This window comes from Neolamprologus brichardi, chromosome 6 (genome assembly GCF_056152115.1).
Source record: "Neolamprologus brichardi isolate AB-2024 chromosome 6, ASM5615211v1, whole genome shotgun sequence".
In the NCBI taxonomy this organism is placed as follows: domain Eukaryota; kingdom Metazoa; phylum Chordata; class Actinopteri; order Cichliformes; family Cichlidae; genus Neolamprologus; species Neolamprologus brichardi.
Window position 1 is genome coordinate 11748503 of NC_142109.1, and position 13082 is coordinate 11761584.

Below are 13082 nucleotides of genomic sequence, written 5' to 3' on the forward strand. Positions count from 1 at the left end.
CGGTGTGATATGGCCCAGCCCTACTTGATAGAATTCTGTGCATTTGCTCTCAGAGGCTTTCTATCAGGAGCCACAAATTCACACCTGCCCTCACTAGTTTTCCAGAGCTATTTTTGTCCACTTCACAGCTTTTGCGGGACTAAGAATAGCAACTGATGAATGAAACTTGTGTGTGAATACGAAAGGCCATTTGGCAAGTCTTTGCTCACTACAAGTGTTACTGCTTTCTCTGCTTTGTTACCTGCAACACCACTTCACCCACTTTAACTGTACAAGCTGCAGGTTTGATCATGTCTTCTACCTATATTTAAGCTTTTGAACAAGAACTGAAACTTCAGGGTTAAAAACAAAACATATATTTACCACATCTCATCTTTATTTCCCTCCCTCGTCTTCCTGTCAGCCTTTGTCACCTCCATAACCAATTTCAAGTTAGACACTAATTGCTGAATCTTGGCCGTTCCGGTAAAAGGCAGGAACAACTTCAGCTATTCATAGCCTTCCTCTTCTGAGCTCACAGAAATGAACTGGCAGTCCCACGGGGCGTGTGTGTGGGGTGGGCTGTGCAATCTGAGATAGGTCTAATGCTTCCCACCACAGCGTTGGGACTATGCAGCAAAGAGGAAGACGAGCCTTACAAAGGGACCAGTGACTTTTCCCTCAAGGTCAAAGCAGTTGGTATGAACTGAAGCATGTGAGCGTCCCCAAAATACTTCTCATCACTCGTTTTGCGCATTGAGAAGATTTGGAAGTGCAGTATGCATCGCTGATTCTTAATTTGTCACACTTAAGATTAGCTAGAGGCCTCGTGGGCATATAGACGGACGGTTGGTACAGTTTAAGCTACATTAACAAAGCTTATGTGCCATTTAACAAAATAAAAACTTCCCTTTAGACTGTGTAGTGTCAGTAGGGAACAGAGGACCTCATATGTCAGACAGCAAACTGCTGCACAGCTTGTAACTGACCTGTTTTCCCTCTGTGGTTGTGCATCGTATCTGTAACTCTACTGTATTGGTAGCAGCACAACCAGTGGAATATAAATTAACATATATGGTGCTTTTTACCAGGAAAGTAGCTTGGTTTAGCTATGATATTTTAACTGCTTCATGATACACTTGCCTTTGTTTTTGCTTTCTTGTTCACGCCCACCTTTTAATGCATGCACAATTTGTATGTTTGGAAGAATAAACTTGCAATTTGTCTCAGAGCTGCACATGTGTCACTGATACTAAGGTCTAAAGATGGGGGCTGATTTGCATGCTACATACTCAACCTACTACCACTTGGATGAGGCAAATCCACAAGTCGCACGTCCCACTTACCTTTACTTGTATAATCCTTTCTTACCACACACTTGGTCACAGTAAAATTTGTTTGTTGGGTTAGTTTACCTTGAATGTAAGTGCTCTGAGTTCTTATCAAAAATAAAGAGGCAGTCATTGTTTTCAAGTTTTGAAAGTTTTGAAATGAGGTAGGGTGAATCTGGTCAGAAGGTTGTTAATCTTTTGGAGTGTAATCATGATCCACAATCTAATTTTAATTTGGCTCTGTTGTGGGTGTTCATTTGGTGGCCCATGCAGAAAGTTTGTCACCTCGGTTTAAACACTAAAAGCTCATTTCACCCATTACTGCATCTTGTTTTTGTTTAATTTTGAAAGCTCGGAGTGACTAATGGTTTATCTCAAGAGCCTTTTTTTGCAGTTGCTTTTCTGTTCTTCATTGTTCATTTACCAAGTTATTCATTCACAATGCACAGTCATTGTTTCCAGTAATTGTTGTCCCAATTGTATATTATCTATCTACACATCCTCCTAACCTCTTATCCAGTTCAGGATTTGAAGACTATCGCCGCTGTCACTGGGTAAGAGGTGGGATAGCTTCGGGACTGGCTACCACAGGGCCATGTGCGATTGCTTTAACTGTTTTAATCAGTCATCCTTTAAATGGCTCACATAGCAGAACTTTTATTTAATGACTTTGTCAGTATAATATCGCCAAAAAGCAGATCTTGTCTTAAATTTAAACTGTCCTGTCGTCTTGGACCTGTCTACACATCTTCCTGGAATTCGATCAGGGTCACTGGCATGTGCTTCACAGCAGCTTCATGGTTCTCAGACTCTTGCAACAGGGGGAGAGAACAAGGTCCCAGAAGGACGTCATTTTAAAGGAGAAGCCTTGGCTGGTAGCATACACCACTTTTACCACAACATGCACATTGCACTTTACCAGATGTAAACAAATGGATGCGATGCTTCATGCAATGATTCAGCAGTATTAGATAAACTGCACAGCAGTCCCCACTGGCAGGGCAAGTAGCCACTTTTGTATTTGGTAAGGTGGTAAGGATAACTAAATACAAAGGACCTTTCTGTACGGCATATATGCCTTCTCTCTGTGTGCACGTGGGTGGTTTCAGATCAGGTACTCCCACAGTCTAAAGACATGCAGTTAGTGGGATTAGTTTGTTTGTTTGTTTGTTTGTTTGTTTGTTTGTTTTTAAATTGGACATGGGTTTGAATGTGAGGGTGAATGGTTGTCTAAGATGAACAAAGATGAACCTCAAGCCCTCAATAGAAGAAAGTACATAGAAGGATGATCAGTAAAAGTGTAGACATGACAGAAAAAGTTGAAACACTGTGATAAGATAATGATGGCTGTAAAAAGGTATAAAATACAGATATGATGAATGTGATCATTTCATGGTGCTGTCAGTTTGTCAGTGTCCTATAATTGTTCAGTTTTAACATGAACGTTCAATTTATTAGTCTGTTTCCCCACTGTGCATTTCTTCCTTACGTCGTCTTTAATAACTTTAGTCACTTTATCATCTTTCATTTGATGGGATCAACCAAGAAGTATCATGAGGTAGTGACTCTGGTTGGTCAGACAAGCAGGGAAATGCATTAAGTCCTTGCATGTTTTAATAAAATTGTCAATACATGGAGCCAGCCTGTCAATAGTCCCATCATAGCAGAAAGCATTATGACATATTGTAATGCTGATGGTTTGTCCCACTTCTAGGCATCAAGCACAATAGTAGTTCTGGCCAGGTTTACCCTGTACGATCCAACAAATGCATTTTTATTTCATTTTCTCAAAGAAAGTGGTGCTGATGGTCTTCAGACTCCTTTTTGCTGTTTTGTATGTTCTTTTTGAACACAGTCTGTAAAAGCTGACCTCATCCAACGTTCCTCGTCATCACCGACACACCAGTATTCATAGATAATAGTTCAGTGACTCAGTAATGCTTTTCAGAGCGAGATTTTGTAAACAGTGAATTGAGGGGTTTGTCACTGGTAATATATCTTTTCCTGTACCTGTAACAGCTGCTGAGCTTTATGAATTTACACATACTGCTTTATTTGTTCAGTGATTTCTTACTCATGTTGCTTTGAACCCAGCTCAGTCTGAGAAAACTGCAGTTCTTGGATAAACTTTTCCTTGCATTGATGGTGTCCTATATTTTCAAATTTCAAACAGCCTGACTTTAATTTTATTTACAAATAAGAATAAACACACTGCACTTAAATGAATACAACTATTGTACGGTGATGTATATGTTGCACATTTTAGTATTGATCTGCGCTCAGCTTTGTGTATTGCTGCCTCTGTCACTCGAAGAGTGAGGTGGTGACAAAACTCGGACTGTCCTTCAGTTCCATATATATTTTCAGATATTTCAAAAGCAAGCAATGCAACTTGTTTATTTTGACACATACCAGTAAATTCTTTGTAGGAACACACAACTGTCTTTTCTGTAGACTGAAGAGCGTTTTTTTTTTTTTTTTTTTTTTTTTTTTTTTTTTTAAAGGCTTCAGGTACATTAATGCGGTGTGGCTTTTGTGCTCAGTGGATTGGATTTTCTTTTCTTGTTCACATTGGCTTTGTTGGAAGTAAGAACACTAGTAGCACTCAAGGCTGTTCTGCCCATCCATCTGCATTTGAGCATCCACTGCTGTGTGATCTGAAGCCAAGTACAATCACTCCCACATTTTTCCTTGTCTGCTGCTGAGCAGCATCAGTGCATCTCAACGAGCGAATGTCTAATAACAGCTATTTTAATTCAGAGAAAACAAAGGAACATGTATAACACAGACATGTTCCCTCCTGATGAGCATTTTGCCTGACTGTCTGAAGACAGTAGAAAACAATCACTAAATGTTTATCAGTTTATCATCTGGGTTAATGCTCACATATATTTTTGTGTCTGTCTTTGCAGAATGTCAAAGCCTTCTCCTCCTCAGACAGCCTAGCGAAGGTCCAGGAGGTAGCAAGCTGGCTTTTGGAAATGAACCAGGAACTGCTGTCGGGGGGCAGCAGCAGCAGCGGCGGGCGGAGTCGGGGGCCTGGGGGCCCGGCAGTGCGAGGTAACGCCTCCTCCACGGCTCGGGCACCCCAGCAGGCGGCAGAGGAGGGCGATGAGGATGAACACATGAACCGGGTGGTTGAGGAGGAAGAGCAGCTGCCGCAGAGGGTGAGGCAAACTAACATTTAAGAAATTTGTGATTTGAAAGTTGATTACAGAGAAAATGGCCAAGTTGGTGTCTGTGGAAATATGAACTTGCGTAAGAAGACTTAAGTTATGTAACCTAAACATCGAAGTTTGCATTAGATTCAATTTGGTGACCAGGCAAGAGTCTCTGTGCAAGATCACATGCAACAGATTGTTTCTCACAAGATCATTCCTCACTGATATTGTATTTTGTTTTTTTGGCTCTTCACAGCCCGAGGCGTCGCAGGTTGATGGCGAGCGAGAACAACCATGGGCGCCGAGCGAGTCCGGAGCCAGCGACGGCCCTCGGGAGGACGGGGAAGGGGAGGAAGACGAAGAGGGCCTGCCAAACGGCGTGAACGGAGGTGAGAAAGGAGCCCGATGGATGTGGGGGGCAGAGCAGCGGCGACTGCGAGGGCAGCCGCTTGCTGCTGAAGAGGAGGAAGAGGAAGAGGAGGAGAACAACAATAGCAGCACCCACCAAGAGGAGGAGGAGGCAGAGGAGAGGACAGAGGGAGGGGAGGAGCAGGGGAGGGAAGAGGAGGAGCGGGAAGAGGGTGAGGAGGAGGAAGAGGAGGATGAGGATGAGGAAGAGATGGACCAAGACAGTGATGACTTTGAACATTCAGCGGAGAGCGGGAGGGAGGAGGAAGAGGAAGAAGGCTCTCTCTCTCTCAGGAACAGTGTGTCTGCCCCCAATAATAACGAGGACTCGGGATGTACACGCCAAAGCTCTTCCAACAAAAAGGTAAGCAAAGCTACTTGTATTGAACAGTTTACACTGGAACTACTTTCCAGTGACGAAAGTAGTTCCAGTGTAAACTGTTTAAATGTGTGCAGGATATTTTTCAGTGCTGTGAGCATCACCATTAAGGATTTCGCTGCAACTCCAGAAAAACTTATTGTTTATATCATTTATACATCTCTGTGTGAAACTGTTGAATGTGTTGCACTTGCGCCTACGTGGTCCATATTTAAGATGGTAGCACCCTCTTGTGGAAAACGCTTGTTATTGCAGGAGCTGAACCATCTGCTTGGAAATAATTGGATACTGGAACTGCATTATATATTTGGTAGGACAAGTAAACATTGTTGAAAAATTATAAAGATGAACCTGAATGGCTGAGTAGATGAAAAGTATAAAAGCATTGTTTTAAGTAAGTGCTGAAATTGCATTTGTTAATGGCAGTTTTGGCTCAAGACTGAGGAAATTCAGTAAAGTTTCTATGAGTTGATTCAGAAGAGAATACAGTTGGGATTTGGGTTTAAATCTGTTCATGGTCTGATGTGTCTGGAAGACTTGAAGGCACGTTTTCCCCGTACTCATAAGTATACCAGATAGCCCCACCTTTTGCTATAGCATAGACCAGGGGTGTCAAACATAAGGTAAACACACAAACATAGTTTGTTTCACCGGCCCAGCCCACATAAGGTCATAGGGAGCTGTATGTGGCCCATGACATAAACTTTGCCATCCCCGACAGTAGAGTGGACCCTCCTTGCCACTCAGTGCTGGCTGGAGTAATGATAGCGTGCTAAGAGTTTTCCTTATAGTGACTTCTCACTCATATCAATTGCTGAACTTTTATGAAAATCCTGACACGTCAGTACCTTCAGGTGCAAATTAAAGGTTACTGCGAAGAATACGGCTTTGTGGCTCTCAAACATTGTCACCCTGTTGGAAGTCGTTTCTTCGAGGGTGGCAGAGCTCACCATATATTTGGAAGTGATGTGAATCTTCAGTGTTCAAATCAACTGAACACTTGAGCGAGATCATGTGGCGACATGCTCGTCACCACAGCTCATAACGAATTTAGTTTCCGGCTACTCCGCGCTTGCAGGTTTGAGTGACAAGTCCTGCCTTGAACTGCATGATTACAATCAATGTAAAGGTGGCTGCTAATGCTTGTGAAGCTTGTTGCGACTTGAGGAAACTGCTCTTTTTAAACAGTTCTTCTCCACATATATCAGGAGAGTCTTCGCATCAAAGTCGCTGATTCTTTCTGTTGTGACTTAGATAAAATGCTCATACTGGAGATGCGCATTTACTAGTATACTAGTCTTTGATGCAGTTTGATACTTGCACTTTACTGAGACTTTTCATGGTATTTTTTTTTCTCCCGTGTCACACATGCATACTAATTTTGTCATGACAGGTTAATCCTGAGCATAAATATTAAAAGGAAGTACCATTTTCTTTCTCCGCTTTAGCTCTACTCCAGGAACATTTTGTACTGGCTTTTGCAGTAAAATAATAACTGCGTACTACACACGCCCACAGCCTGCTCCCGGAGACAGTATTTCATTCATATGTGCAATATCCAGGCGCTGTTTTAGGAGCTGGTAAAAGCACCTTCATGCCTCACTGATTGATGTCTGACATGATGTGTAATGATTGTAGCTGGAAGCGAGGCAGCGCTTGATGTTCTAAAACTAATTCAAAAGGCTCTGATGCACCAGTGCTTCAACAGTAACGCTGGTGTCTTGTTTCAGTGATGAGTGTTTCAGTGTGGCCTTCATAGCACCTATATTTAAAAGCCAGAAATCGAGCTGGTTGGGAAGTTTTCGGGAGGCTCAGCGTGACAATCACATTTTTGTTTAGCAATTTGGATGGAACGAGCAAAGTAGGAAATCTGTGGATGACAACTTTTAGTACCGAAGGCTTAGTAAGAGGTTGGATAAGTGTTTAGGTCTCCATCCAAATGTCATTGTTTAACAGTCTCTGTACATGGCAGATACTAACAATATATTTAAATTTTGAGCATCTTAATCCAATATTTGTCTAGTTCTTAGTCCCGTTTTGGCAGACATCCTGAGACTTCATTGGCCACTTATTTTAGGCATTATCTAATTTAACTTTAATATCACTGGGTCATGAAAATACATATCCCCCCACACCGGAAATTAAACTTCTACCACAAATCTCCCTTATGTTTGTTTTAACTTTGACTTATAATTTTCATTGGCTGTCCAATGTTTGATACTATTTTGTCAGATTATTCCTTCCTTTTTTAATATACTCTTGGAGCAATGTGGAGGACTTAAGAGGAAAACTCATCTCAGCAGTGACTGAAGTTATGGATTTTTCAATAGCTCTGCAGTCTTTGCTGTTTTGCTCTCTAAAATCTCTTTGAGCAATACATTCAAGAAGTTTTAGTATGGGTGTTTAAGAGCATGTGGCATTGTTTCCTGTGTGTAATACCAGAGAGTCGGTGTAGTGTGAGGTTTAGTGTAAGAGGCTTTGATGCTGATATTGTCCTTGCTTATATTATCTTAAATATAGCCATTAGCCTGAATTTGCTCCTCCTGTGCCTCTCACCATCTGACACAGCTGTCAGATATGTTTTTCAGGGTCTCAGTCAGTGTAGTGGGCCAGCTGGCTTGATGTTGATGAACACATTTATTTCAGCTGTGGATGCTGTATGCTTGGAATTAGGAGGTGGTGCAGGAGGACTGCTTTGACATTTATCATTAGTTCAAGTGAGAAAGTGACGCTCAGAAGAAGAAGCTTGTGTAAGTCATTCATCACAGTCACACATGTATTGTTACTGAGCTGAATTTAGTTTTATTTGATACCCGAGGAGCAACCACCCCCCATCCTCAAAAAACCTTGAAAACTTAATTTCAGAACTCTGTGGATACAATATTAAAAAACTGATGTGATCAGAGGAGTAAAATAGAAACACGTCATGATATATGTGGTAAAATAACAAAGGTGGGTAGGAGGAACAAAGATGTAAATGCAGAACACAAAGAAAGGAGCTGGGTTGTAAAAATAACCACATTAGCTTAGGTTTGAAAGCAGAGCGACTGTGATACAGGGATAGAACTGGTTCTGGTGCTTTAAGACTGTTCCTACCAGTCCAATCACCTTTGTTTCGCACTGAGCACATTGTGAAAAAGCTACACGAAATTGTGAATTTTTCAGATGTGAACTTGTTGTGTAATGTAAATGCTCATTGCCCGTGTTGCGATTCTGCAGAAAATTTCTTTTGCTTTCCTGGGCATGGGTCGCAGGGGCAGGCAACAGGCTAAGCAAGGATGCCCAGACCTCCTACCTCCTCCAGCTTATCCAGGGAACACAGAGGCATTCCCAGAGATGTAATCTCTCCAGCATATCCTGGGTCTGCAGTGGGATATGCCCTAAACACCTTACCCAGGAGCCATTCTTGTTTTCTTTTATTGTGCAGTAGCAGCAGTACTACTCTATGCCCGGATGGCTGAGCTCCTCACCCTGTCTCTTGAGGGAGAAGGCAGCAACCCTTTAGAGCAGGGGTGGGGGAACTACAGGCCTCAAGGGCCGGTGTCCTGCAGGTTTTAGATGCGTCTTTGATCCAACACAGCTGATTTAAATGGCTTAATAAGCTCCTTGAAGCCTTGAATCATTTAATTCAGGTGTGTTGACCCAGTGTGATATCTAAAACATGCAGGACACTGGTCCTTGAGGCCTGGACTTACCCACCCCTGCTTTAGAGAAAGCTCATTTCCTCCTCCACTTGTATCGACCTCGTTCTTTTAGACACTGACAAAAGAAGTCGGGACCATAGGTGAGGATAGGGACGTAGATTGACCAGTAAATCTAGAGCTTCACTTTTATACTTGGCTTTGTTTACGGCAGTAGACTGATGCAGCGTCACTACAGCCGCAGCCCCAGCCCATCTGTCTCCTGCTCCCATCAATTGTGATGATGCTCAAACATAAAGCGATGATGAACTAAACTACAATAGGAAGACTGAGATTCTGGAGAGTTAGCAGCATGAGAAGTTAGCAGCAGGTGGTTTCATGGTTTGATCCAGGAGTTGAAGCTGTGTCACAGCTGTTCTAGAGCATAATTCAGGATGTCAGAGGGGCAGAGTTGGCAGAGTTAGGACCACATCTGAGGAGGCAGAGTAACAATTTCAGAAAGCTGAAAAAAATGGTACTTATCATTTATGTAGTCAGTACTGCAGCGCAGTTTGAGCTATGATAGCACTGTATTTATATTAGGTTATGTTTATATGCAGCTGTAAAATGGTATGTACAACTGCATTAAGATTAGCTGAGTAGAAACCACATTAAAAATTCAGACAGAATTTATGCGTCTGGTGTGGTCCACTGTTTCCATACAGGAAGGAGGTCCATGTTTTCAATTCCTGGTCTTTTTGTGTAGAGATTGCACACAGAAAGGCTGGGCTGGGGGGGGGGGAGCTGAGAAAGAGGATGGATAGCAGTTGAGTAGTCGGTAGACAAAAGGCATTGGAGCTTGACTTGAACTTTTAATCTCTATGGGTACTGCAGCTAATGTACACGTTACCCTAATAGTCACCAAAGTTAGGATATAAAGACTAAATCTACCAGATGCTTTTTAGGTGTTCATTTCTCCATCTCTCTGCTGTAGAGCCGGCAAACACAAAGTGATACTATCTCTCATCAACTGCCTCACTGCTTCACTCCTTTCTGAGTTAGTCTCCAAAAATTCGAGAGCTGCAGGTGCACCTACGAGCAAAAATGTTTCCTTCCGTGTCAGTCTTCACACCCACGCTTTTTGAAGTTGATCACATCAAGTTACCATGGTGACTTTGTGCTGATGCACTACTCAGCCCCCTCATTGCTGCTTGAGCTATATTTGAATTTATTCTCTTATTTAAAGTGACTAGCAGCCCGTCCGTGTCTATTTACTGAGTCATTCATTCTTAAAATAATTCAGGTTGGTTTTAAAGACTCCATGAAGACAAATATTTCACTTGAAATATAAATCTGCTAATTTAGACTATTTACAAACTACAGGAGAGTATATATTTGCAATCTGTGATGTTCGTTCATTTAAAGCTTAGCATTATTTTACCACGTTGGAGAACCAGAGTTAATGTGCTTGATTGGAGCTTGAGAACCTGATATTACATGACAGCATGGTTTGTTACTGTAGTTCAGATAGAAAATGTGCAGTTCTGATGTGCATTTTGACTGCTTGAGGATACATGTGTGTCAACAGTGGAAGATCAGCACGTGTGCTAAAGTTTGCAAACTTAAACATCTATAATATATATAGATGTATGAAAGTTCAAGCAGCTCTGTAAAATTCTAAACTTGAAAAATATTCAGCACTCTGCATGTCCCGGCATGTCCTGTGTGCACAGATTGTGTTCCCGGGTTCCAGGTGACGTAGGCTCAAGTCGCCCAAATGAGAATCTTCACCCTCTCCTCTTACTCAACACTCCCATCTTGTGATCTTGTGCGAACGAGGTGAGACTTCGGGTCATGCTCATCAGTTGACCTTCTAAATACATTAAGAGCCTTATGAATCTATATTCAGACTGTGCATTAAGATTCCTGGAGGTCTAAAGAGCAAAGATGGTCTGGATTCAACTGAAAACGTAACTCAGATTTACATTTTAAACACACTCCTTCCTGTTCAAAGGTATGTGAACTAAAAGGGCATGCAGAACATATGTTCATGTATTAAATAACTTAAATGAATATATGGTGTTGGGGTAACATGATCCCGCTTGGCTGTAGCAGGTGTATCTCAGTACAATGTCTCATATAAATTAGTCGATGGGAAGGCGGTTTATAAAAATAAATGTTTAAGGATATTTTAATTTGGCACTACAGGTTTATTACAATAGTTTTTACAGGTAGTTTATGTCAAGGTGCAAATAAAAATGGATTATGTTTTACTGTTTCCTTTCTCTGCAGAATGATCTATTATATCTACTACTGTAACTCTTGAATTTGAAACCATTTGATGCAAATCAGCATCACAAAAACAAACATTAAATGTTTTACGGTATTTTAAGAGTACAATTCAAATGGGAAAGCAAAATCCAGTTAAATTACATCTTAATTACACTTTTAAAACAGTTTTTAAATAAGCAGGAACATAATATACCCATTTTGTTCTCACTACAGTACACTGCTGCCTGTCCATCTTAGAATTAATTTTAATATATCACTCATGAATAAGGCATTATGTGATCTTACAGGATTAGATGTCTCATAATGACTCATCAGAGACCTTTGGTGGCAAGTGGATCTGCAGAGCCACAATAAAGCAAAACAGGAAGGTGCGATAAGGGGAGAGGGTACCGACCTCCACTGTGATAGAATAAAGTATTGAATTATTTGGATTCAAAGAAGATGGAAATAAACTGTCAGTGCTGTTATGTGCAGGTCCGTTAAATAATTTTGCCTTAACTAAAAAAAAAAAAAAAAGGTAGAGGGGGAAGAAAAAAAGAAACTACTGTACGTTATCCCGACCACAGTCCAGCTGTCTGAGTAATAAGTTGGATGAAATCTGCATAAATTTACATCTGAGGATAAAGGTGGGTGGGGAACTTGTTTGAATATCTGAGAAGCTATCAGAAGAAAAACAGGAATAATATCTGAGCTACAATGGATGATACAGAGATTAATCAAAGTCGAGCAAACTCTTTCAGAAACCCCATAATTGGATTTTCTTTATCTTTGTGAGTAATTACAAAAGGACATGTTAGGAGCTGCTTCTGCTCATAACTTTGGTGGCATTGACTCCAGTCAGGTCGAAATATTTCTCACGGTATCCCCGTTTCCATAAGAATGTATTTAAATCTGTATTTATGAATAACACGATGACGAATGCTTAAATTCATAGTGTGCTTGTGTACAGAGCCGACTGCAGTTTAATGCAAAGTTTTTTTATATTGTTTTAGATGGAATGACTAATAACTTCTTAGCAAACTTAGACACAATTCACACACACACACACACACACACACACACACACACACACACACACACACACACACACACACACACACACACACACACACACACACACACACACCTCTATTTGCTGCCACCAATTAAATATATTTCCAAAGAGAAGGCAGATGTAGGTGGCATCTCCCACACACTGGCCTTATCACACAGGCAGGAATGAGCCACAAAGGACCAGTGTTCTCAGCCTCCCACATGAAAGCAACTAGTTTGAGTCATTACCGATATATATATATATTGATGACGGTTTACTTTCACAGAGGCCCTCATTATAAACTAATACACCTCCACTGGCCTGCTGAATTGTTCTTTGTGTGTGTGTGTGTGTGTGTGTGTGTGTGGCTACACAAATAACACAGATAACTCTTATAACTCTAATATCTCAAAAATAGTTTAGTTTGGCTAATTAAGGTAGTTAACTCCTGCTCTGATAATTAACCAATTCTCACGTTGCGCCTTTCTGAAGCATTCCTGCCATTCATTACAGCCACCTTCAGCTGATTCTTGTTTTGGGGTTACTCTGCATATAACTTCCAGGTTTGTCATAATTCTCATTTTCTTCATGCAGGTCTTTTTGCGAGCTGGATTTCTGTTTTGTTTTTGGGTTTTTTGTTTTTCTGTTTTTTAACCTGGGCTTTCTTGAGCCCCTATTTGAACATACCCAAACCTACCACAGCAAGTCACTGTTTCAGCAACACAAAACTCTCAGTTGCTTCCCATTAACTAACACTTGCATTCTTGCAGCTCAATAAGAGAATTTAACTTTCATTTTTATTCACCCCTCTCTTATTGAGGGGTGTTTATACGGTTTATCCCAAAGTCGAGGGTATTCCTGAAAGTTCAAGTAACAAAA

The 13082-nt window shown here is 41.2% G+C and overlaps 1 protein-coding gene across 5 annotated transcripts in view; it reads left to right on the forward strand.

Moving 5' to 3' along the window:
* Window positions 1-13082, forward strand: part of fbxw7 (F-box and WD repeat domain containing 7) — a 135374-nt gene that overhangs the window by 45002 nt on the left and 77290 nt on the right. For all 5 annotated transcript variants that reach the window (XM_035910073.2, XM_087841686.1, XM_087841685.1 and 2 more), the window contains 2 exons: window positions 4223-4477; window positions 4728-5243. In XM_035910073.2, coding sequence (XP_035765966.2) covers window positions 4292-4477; window positions 4728-5243 — 702 coding nt within the window. In that variant the 5' untranslated portion in view covers window positions 4223-4291. The remainder of the gene's footprint in view (window positions 1-4222; window positions 4478-4727; window positions 5244-13082) is intronic.